At 37.8% G+C, this 10,159-nt stretch overlaps 1 protein-coding gene across 1 annotated transcript; it reads right to left on the bottom strand.

The window, feature by feature from the left end:
• Window positions 1–2,346: 2,346 nt before the first annotated feature.
• On the bottom strand, window positions 2,347–4,099 carry LOC113322563 (protein GPR107-like). The gene has a single exon (XM_026570671.1). The coding sequence runs from the start codon at window positions 3,916–3,918 to the stop codon at window positions 2,614–2,616; it is 1,305 nt and encodes a 434-aa protein (XP_026426456.1). The 5' UTR covers window positions 3,919–4,099; the 3' UTR covers window positions 2,347–2,613.
• Between the last annotated feature and the right edge of the window lie 6,060 nt (window positions 4,100–10,159).

Genomic DNA, 10,159 nt, shown 5'->3' with positions numbered 1-10,159 from the left:
TTTAAAGCTCGGTTACAACTTGGTCGAGTCGACTGAACCGAACAAAACTCTGTAAACTCAAGCATAGTAGTTCGGTTACATTTAGCTAGCCGAACAAACAAAAACTCCATTAAAGCTCTGGTTCGGTTGCCTGTGATTTCAGATTTATTAACCGAACTGCATTTGCAGAAAGTTTGGTTACATGTTCTTCATATGATATAACCGAACTTTGTTGACCTGGTTGACATTTTTTTGTTACAATTTTGATTTTGAAGATATTTTAGGCCATTTATAGTAACATTCACTAAGTTACAAGCATACTTCAGTACCCAGATGATGTTTTTTCTCCATATTCACCCATCTCAAAATATTTTTTTTTTCCATCTTCTTCTTCTTCTATCAATAATCTACTTCTTAAAAAAAACAATCTATTAGTTTAACCTTAATCAATGATTAATCACACTAACTAATTATTATACAAAAATAATCAGGAGGGTAATTTTGGTATTAATATAAATATTTAGATAAGGGGTGACCTAGAATTACTTTTAATGTCTTACCCAAAATAAAACAATGGTTCCCTCAAAAAAAAAAAAGTTGGTCACCAAAAAACCGTTCCTCCCAAGTCTCAACTCTTTTATATAATTTCAAACTTTTAAAATTATTTCTATAAATAAGGTTAAGGCCTATTTTTAATAAATTTTTACGCTCCATCACAATGTTCTTTGCTATTTTTAAGAATTAGTCCAAGACCTTCTTTCTTTATAGCTGTTATCAATCACTTATCAAAGTTTATTTTAATAAGTTCCCCACCAGCAATCACCTGCTTGGCCTATAACACACGTACGTATGTTTGCGTTGATTTATTTTGGTTAACAAACACTTTTCAATTCCATGGAATTCCTTTATTTAGCTTTCTCAAATGTCTTATGAAATCGAACACACTCACAGTTATATCCATAACTTGAACTTGCTTAGGTTTCCCTGTTCAGGACTTTTTTTCTTTTTGGCATTTACTTAAGCTAACAAGAGCCGCTGAGAAAGGTTATAACCACCAGTTCCAAGGTGTTAAACGCATGACACACGCAGTCTATGTAGAATAGGGTGGTACAATAACACCCACAGTTTTAGGGCAGAAAGAAAAGGTGAAGGTAATGTGAGTGAAACTGAAGATAAGGCAATGAATTGATTAGTTAAACACACGTGATTAGGAAACAAGAATTAAGTTCAAATCATGAAAACTGCATCTTCGGTCAGGGGATAATGCAATATCCATTATCATCAAGCCAGATGTTATAAAACAATGTTGGAACTTGGGTTTTAAAAAGCACTTGCAAGTTTGACATGGATGGTGGTGCTTACCATCCACACTCTAGATTTTTGGGACAGACAGACCCCTCAAGTTAAAAGTGGCAAGTAACACCACGGCAATCAGTTATGCCCAGGGAGTGAAGAAAAAAGAAACATCAAAACTATAAAATGCTTTCGAAGAAGATAATTGCTCCTACAAAATCAATCTCATCACTCTGTCCTGTGCATTTCCAGAAAAGCATATAGCATCATCAACAAGCTGACAGGAATAAGATTTATGGTGACCTGATCCTGTGGTATGAAGCTGCGGATAGAATCAAAATGAATAGTGTGGCTCTGCTAAGCAACATGAAAGCATGTAGAAACGCCAGCGGATCACATTAAAGATTCGCCACAGAGATCTTTATTGGTGTAAGATTATCCACCTATAACTTGGTATTCCAACGAAACCTACTTACCCAAAATATCTTACCAATAGCAGGTGATGATTTCCTGAACCTGAAGCGACAACATGAGCCTGTAACAAATATTCTCACCCTAAATGCTGAAACGTCAAACTACATCATAAAAGAATTCTGCCAAGCTCTTGCAAAAAGCACCATCATAAATGATTAAACACAGCACTCCAGAGGAAATGTCAAAAATCTATCTGAAATAGGACAAAATTTACTCATGATTTGCTACTATGTTTCGTACAAGAGCAGAGGCAGAGTTTTAAATCAAGTACTATCACATCTTTCTAGTAGTAAAATGCTTCATATACTAGTGCCACATTCTTATGTCTACTTGGTAAAGGGTTGAAAGACATTACAAAATATGTACCGCAAAAGTATCATTCAATTAGACAGAATTGATTGATAGATACATACAGTAGATCATTGCATAAATATAGAGTGAAAGAAATTTCAATGTTTTCGAAGGTAAATCAAATTGTGTCGCTTTCCATGATAAAATGATTAGAGTTCAAGAAAAAGCAAGCATCACAATCTCCCTCAAAATGTTAAAAACTCCTGACGTAACTACAATTGGTTTGCCTCCACTGAACATGCAACAATATGTATGAAGCCCCAATTCTCATTTCTTAGTTCATAATTACTACAGTAAAATTGGCCGCAGCCCAAATAAAGAAACTTTAGAAAGAAAAAATGTTCTTAATACAACAAGGAATACTATTAAACAAACAAAACAAAACAAAAAAAACGTAAAGTAAATGGAAGCAGCAGCATACCATGTCCAGCAATTCTTCTCTAATTCCAGAGGACAATGTCTCTGATGCTTAAAGGTGACACCGATGAGGGATCTAAGCATTACCTTCAAACCAACTTATAGTTCAAAATCTTCATCCTGGAGAACCAATTGTGCTGCCTCTTCTTCTTCCTCATCGATAACGAAATACTCATTCTTCTCAACTGGTCTAAACATATAGAACATAATCGCATAGAAGACCAAACTTGCAATTTCCTCAGCAGCATTACTAACCCAGTGATACTTATATGCTGCAATTGTCCTCAATGCATACACAACAATTCTGGTAAAGTACAAATACCCAATCACAACAATGTAGAACTGCCTGAAAAGAGTCAACTTCGCCAAATTCCTTGCTGCCTTGCCATCAGTTTTTGATGTCTCCCTCAAAGATCTAATAGACCAGACAATTGGGAATATAATAGCACAACAACAAACAATATCGACCAACAAGAAAACCTGATTCCAAGTTACCCAGTCCCTAATAAACGGCCCTGTTTCTCCAATAACCGCACTAGCCAAATTTGCAATAACTTGAAGCGGTATCACAATCATCAAAACTTTCTTTTCCTTCTCTTGCAAAAACGGTTTCAAAAACGACCAACCCGTACCAATCAAAATAATCACAGTAAACAACAACACAACTCTAAAAAACTGCAAGATATAAAACAATACATCCCATCCATGTGGTGTACCAGTACTCTTAACATAATGCTTATCCTCCGCGGCAGTAATCAAATTGCAAGCTTTAATGAACACCAACCCAGCCATCAACATATGAATTCTATGAACAGATTTCTTATTGTTCACACAGACATAAACCCAAACACCTAAGAACCCAACATAAGCAATTGAAAACAAAGAGTAAAGCATAGGTAACTGGGTTTGGCCTGCAGGAAGAAAATCCTTCTCCCCACCATCCAAATTGTAGATCTGAGTATGAACAGCCATATTCACTTGACATTCAGGTACACAATTAGCAAAAAACAAACTATATTCATTAGGATTTGTAACTGGATAAGAATGAACATAAGCTGCACCTACTAAATCCTTGAATGTGAAAAGTGACAATATGTAGTGACTATCAAGTACACAGAAATTAGAGTTTTGATCCATCTCATATAATACTTGAATCAATGATTCTTCTGATAACAAGAAAAATCCTAATCTAGATGGTTCTGGTTTTGCTAGTGTTGATGAATAAGTAACATCATTAACTGATATGTTCACATGACCTGTATGTGTAAAACCAAATTTCTCAAAGAGTATCATCGGTCTTGAATCTGACCTGATATGTAAGTTCTTGATTTCTGCTAAACATGGAAGAACCAACAAGAAAACACACAGAACAGAGATGAGTACTCTGTACTTGGGTTTCTCCATCTCTGAGTAAAATTTTAAAACAGTAAGTGGGTTTTTCAGGATTTGTTGAGTGGATTTGTGGGGGTGGGATTGATTTTGGAATCAGATCGGAGAAAATTGAGAGTTTTGGGGAGTAGGGATTCTAAGTTGTGATTCTTGTGAAGTAAAGTTTTTTACAGTGAGAAAGACTTGAAATCAACGTTTTGTCAAAGTTGACGAAATTGCCCCTTGGTTTGTTTTTTATTATTTGGTTTGGGTTTTATTGTGGTGTTTGGTGCAGTAGGAAAGACGGATGTTTGATTTGTCGGTGGAAGCTGGATATTAGCCGGCGAATAGAACGTGATCCGCATTTTCAGCACACGGATTGGGTTGTGGATCGGACATGATACAGTGGTACGTACTCCCAGTCTTCATGTGGTGTTTCTAACATGCGGTAGTGAAATGAAATTTCTATAGGCTTTCAAACATTTTTTATTCATACCTAGTCTTAAAACACCAAGATGAACAAATTTGTGGTACAAAAACTCCACTCATATGTTGAGAATCATTGGAACTTCATTTTTCGTAAAGGTAATGCAAAAACACCAATTTTTTTTATAAAGTTTGAATTAGATCATTCAAGTTTTCTAATAATTCCATAACAGTCCTTCCATAATTTATTTCTTCTTATTTTCTGTCATCGCCTCCTCTTCTTCATTTCTTTTTTCCACCGCCTCCTCTTCTGTAACTACTAGCAGCACTTCATCTTCTTCCTTCTGCACCACCACCAGATCGACGACAATATCTTGATCTTCCGACTCTTTTTTCCCCTACCAGCAACAACACCTCCCCCTTTCACTCAACGTATATAAAATACAAATTGAGTATACAAATTGGGGGAAATAAAAAGGTAAAAATTAAATTAAATCTAGAGATCTGATTTTTAGTGTAAGATTAATGTAATTTTTCTTCTCAATCCATCTATTTTAAAGTTGAATGTCAAAAAAAATTGGTTTTTTAGTGTAAGATCTGATCTTTGACTACTAGTACTAAGTTTTAATTCAAAAACATGAATCAAAGTAAAGCGAATTGAGATCAGGTTTCCCTGAAGAAGGTTGTTGTGGAAATAAAAGATGATAATAAGCGAGGATTTACTATTTGTTTACGGACCAAGAGAGTACCTAGTGCAGCAGATTTGACTAAAAGCAAACTATGGTTCATGCCTTATTTTCACCATTGTAATTATGCTGGAAAGAGCACGAAGCTATTTAAAGAACAACGTATAGTTGGGAATGTGAGTGCCGTTTATGACTGCACATGGGATGGGACGGGTTTTTTCCTAACTCAGTACCCGTACCTCCCTAAGATCGGTACCTTACCTGTGTACTTGTACATGTACCCGTGAAATATGGGACGGAACAGGACCTGTACCTGTTTAACTCGGTGCGGGACGGGATGGGACCAGTTCTTTACCTATAACATATGTAAAAAAATAAAAAAAAATCTTGAAAGTTCTAAGTTTAACAACTTCAACTATTAAGACCTGAATTCATACTTTAAAAACACTGCAATAACAACACCAATACATCCTTTGTAAACAATTTGTTTCATTTGTATCAGCTTCAAAAATTTGTTTCAGATCAACACGACTCTGCACGCAACCATTTCCATTTTAAGCACTCAACAACACCATCAGCCGCCCTCCATATCAACCTTACCAGCTTCATGGCTCTATCTGTTGCGGCTCAATACCACCTGCAAGTCAGGTTTAATACTAGACTCAACTGCAGCTGCATAATTCCACCAGAACCCTGCAAACCTATATATTCATCTAGTTACAATTCATTCTTTGCTCAACCATCTAGCCTTGACAGCAAATCAATCTGAAACTGATGACCAACTCATTCTTCTCATAATAAGACCCCAACTGCAATGTCATTGGCTCCATCTCCTGAACCCGCACTTTCAGGTTCGCACTCAAATCGCAAAATCCATTCATTCTTAATCTTCTTCTCAAACCATCAACAACAACAACACAGACATTGCTCTAGTTTTTCAACCGCGACAAATAGACCAATATCTCCATTTACCTGCCATATCACTCCCCTACACTTGATCTAACACCACAAGCAGAACCCTTAATTTCAACATGGGAGATACCCTTTTCTTCATTTCCATCACAGTGAAACCAGTCACACTCATGTTACTGAAAAAATCAAAAAACCCATCACTCAAAATAACAAACAAAATCTAACATAAATTGATTCAGCTCAGATGCATCAAAACCCTAAAATCAAAAATTAGATTCATCAACAGAAAAAATCAAGATATGTGTGATGCATCAATAGATTCAATATTAATCTTTACCTGTTGTTGTTTGTTGTTGACCAAACAATCAGCCCATATGAAGTTATGAACCCTGAACGGTCAGTTTCAAATCTAAAGAAATATACAAAAATTAAACATAAATGAACAAAAACTAATTAGTTTTCAAAAATCCTAACTATTATTAAGATTACAAGTATCAAATCCTGAGAAGGTCACCTTTAGGGTTTATCTGATGATGGTGAATCTGATGACGACTAGAAGATGGTGGCTGATAAGTTGGTGGTGAATCTAGTGATAATGATTACAAGATGGTGGACGATGGTGGACGTATACGTATTTTTCTACTCTGATAGGAAGCCTGAAAGAGGGAAGAAGAAGAACAAGGAAATGAGGAGAATGAGGGAGAGAATACGATGGAAAGGGTATAACCCCTACTATCAATGGATGGAATTAATCCCTAATATTAACGGATACAGATCCCCGGTACGATGGGACGGGATGGGAATAGCCTAGGACCGTTACTTGTACCTACTCTAGGCCTGGTACCAAGTTTTGGTACTTGTACCTGTCCCATATGACAACAGTTTTAGGACGGTACCGGGACGGTTCCTTCGGTTCCGATACGGTTCCATGGGACGGGACCCCAACTGCAATGTCATTGGCTCCATCTCCTGAACCCGCACTTTCAGGTTCGCACTCAAATCGCAAAATCCATTCATTCTTAATCTTCTTCTCAAACCATCAACAACAACAACACAGACATTGCTCTAGTTTTTCAACCGCGACAAATAGACCAATATCTCCATTTACCTGCCATATCACTCCCCTACACTTGATCTAACACCACAAGCAGAACCCTTAATTTCAACATGGGAGATACCCTTTTCTTCATTTCCATCACAGTGAAACCAGTCACACTCATGTTACTGAAAAAATCAAAAAACCCATCACTCAAAATAACAAACAAAATCTAACATAAATTGATTCAGCTCAGATGCATCAAAACCCTAAAATCAAAAATTAGATTCATCAACAGAAAAAATCAAGATATGTGTGATGCATCAATAGATTCAATATTAATCTTTACCTGTTGTTGTTTGTTGTTGACCAAACAATCAGCCCATATGAAGTTATGAACCCTGAACGGTCAGTTTCAAATCTAAAGAAATATACAAAAATTAAACATAAATGAACAAAAACTAATTAGTTTTCAAAAATCCTAACTATTATTAAGATTACAAGTATCAAATCCTGAGAAGGTCACCTTTAGGGTTTATCTGATGATGGTGAATCTGATGACGACTAGAAGATGGTGGCTGATAAGTTGGTGGTGAATCTAGTGATAATGATTACAAGATGGCTGACGATGGTGGACGTATACGTATTTTTCTACTCTGATAGGAAGCCTGAAAGAGGGAAGAAGAAGAACAAGGAAATGAGGAGAATGAGGGAGAGAATACGATGGAAAGGGTATAACCCCTACTATCAATGGATGGAATTAATCCCTAATATTAACGGATACAGATCCCCGGTACGATGGGACGGGATGGGAATAGCCTAGGACCGTTACTTGTACCTACTCTAGGCCTGGTACCAAGTTTTGGTACTTGTACCTGTCCCATATGACAACAGTTTTAGGACGGTACCGGGACGGTTCCTTCGGTTCCGATACGGTTCCATGGGACGGGACGGTTCCTGTACAACCCTAGTGCCGTTAAATGCTTATGTTGGGAATGGTACGATAGTGGCGCTACCCAAAGACTAAGATATGCTTAAGAAAGCAGTACGGCAGATGGCGATAACCCGAGCATTACTGTTCGAATCAGGAAAATATGTTAATGAGTGAAACGTACTTATTAAACATAATGAGAAGCTATATCAATTGAAAGTGGTTAATGTGCAAGAATATATTACCTTCTTTTGTTTTAATGGACATGTAGGCATGCCATGTCAATCAGGACATTTCAATGACGTCTTTTTATCAATGGAAATGTATAATACCTCCTGTAATTTTCCTTGCAGTTGAATAGAAATTAGCACGAAACCATAACCAATTATGATTTCATATTATTTACGATGAAACCAAAACTGGTTTCATCGTATTTATGATGAAACTGAAATTGGTTTCAGAGTACTAATCATTTTACAGGTAACGGATTTATAAAAAATGAGTAATACAAACCGTCTCTTGTTGTGTTCTTATTGTGCATTCTAATGTCTTTGATGTGGCGGTCAACTGTAGGCTCTAGTGGAATCTCTTTGGGGGACGTCCTGGATGATGTTGTGCGTCAGAGACAGGTGAAGATTCAGATTCCTTCGAACATATTGATTGCGGATTGATCATGCCAAATTCGCAATTTTCATCAGTTACTTAGATGGGGTGCTTCATATTTATTCAGACTATTGGTTGAGTTTCATAGTTCATCTTCATCCTCTGGTTCTAGCTTCTCTTCTGAACATTTGGTGATGATTCCTCAATGGTTGTGAAAGTTAATCGAACTGGAAGGACATATTCCAAAGATATTTCTTTACCTGGTGAGCTGGAGATGCAGTCAGGTTATGAAGATTCGTCTCATGTCTTTTGGACAAAATTAACGAATAGGAAGACCCCAAGGTGGAGATATTTTCCTGTTGCATCCTCACCTCAGAGGATCCGTAAACGAGTTCAATATTTCTAAGGCTCATTGGAAAATGAGAATTTTGACAGTGATGATGTCACAGAGAAGAGAAGGAAGGTTCTCACTGGTACCATTGCTGCAGGAGAATCTGAAACTCCAGATTTTGATTGCACCAAAAAAGTTGACGGTGGTGGTAGGTTTCATCTTATTGTGTTTCTTTTATGATGAAACCAAATTTTTCTTTCACCTGATTTTTTCCTAGTTTATTCGGCCTGACTTGGAAGTCAGCGTGTTTGGTTTCATCATTGAAGTTTGTGTTGGTGAAATGAAAATATGTGGATAAATGATGAAACCAATTTCGGTTTCATCTAATTTTGGTGAAACCAATTTTGGTTTCATCATTTTTTTCTCATTTTGTTGAATATTAATCAATGAAATTCATTTTTTGTGGCTGTGGCATCTGGTTGGTGGTGGTGGTCGACGAAAATGGTGGTGTTGCTCGGCGACGTTGGTGGTGTTCGTCGGAGGTGGTCTGTGGTGGTGGTTAGCGGCGGCGATGGTGGTTGGCGGCGGCGGTTGGTGGTGGCGTTGTGGTGGTTGGCGGCGGTGGTGGCGTGGTGGTGGTTGGCGATGGTGGTGGCGCGGTGGTGGTTGGTGGCGGCAACAACGGTGGTTGGTGACGGCGGTGGTGGTGGTGTTGGCGCGGTGGTGGTGGTCGCGCGGTGGTGGTTGGTGGCGGCGACACGGTGGTGGTGGCGCGAAGGTGGTGGCGGCGTTGTTGGTGGTTTTGGTGGTGTGGTGGCGACGGCGTTGGTGGGCGGTGGTGGTGGTGGCGCGGTGGTGGTAAGCGACGGTGGTGGTGGCACGGTGATGGTCGATAGAGGTGGTGGTGGTGGTGGCGCGGTGGTGGTGCTGCTGGTTGTGGGCGACAACAATCGGTGATGGTGGTCGGTGGTATTGCTAGTTACTGGTGGTGCATTATTGTTGGTGGTGATAATATAATAAAAATTAAAGGTGGGGTTGACTTTCATTTTTATTGAGGTGATTTAAACTAGAAGGGTAATATAGATAGTTTATGTTAAATTGGGTTTTCGTGAACAATTTTTTTTGGTGGAGTATTTGTGCATGGATAGTGACATCTTTGGTGTTGTAACTCATGGACTATTTTTTATTTGAGTGACTTTTGGAGATTCTCAGAAAGTTCAGAGATTTCTACTGATTATCTTAGAGTATATTAGAGACTCTTTATGACTTGTAGAAATAGAAGAATGAGATTTGTTAAGAGTATCTATGATTTGTAGGGACAAAAAATGTAAAATATCTAATCAAAAATTCAA

Source organism: Papaver somniferum, chromosome 11 (assembly GCF_003573695.1).
Source record: "Papaver somniferum cultivar HN1 chromosome 11, ASM357369v1, whole genome shotgun sequence".
In the NCBI taxonomy this organism is placed as follows: domain Eukaryota; kingdom Viridiplantae; phylum Streptophyta; class Magnoliopsida; order Ranunculales; family Papaveraceae; genus Papaver; species Papaver somniferum.
The sequence above is the reverse complement of the archived record's forward strand: the minus strand, read 5'-3'. Positions and strand labels throughout refer to the sequence as shown.

Excerpts from the sequence above, each read along its gene's own strand:
- LOC113322563 (XM_026570671.1), bottom strand. The coding sequence starts at position 3,918 with ATGGAGAAACCCAAGTACAGAGTACTCATCTCTGTTCTGTGTGTTTTC.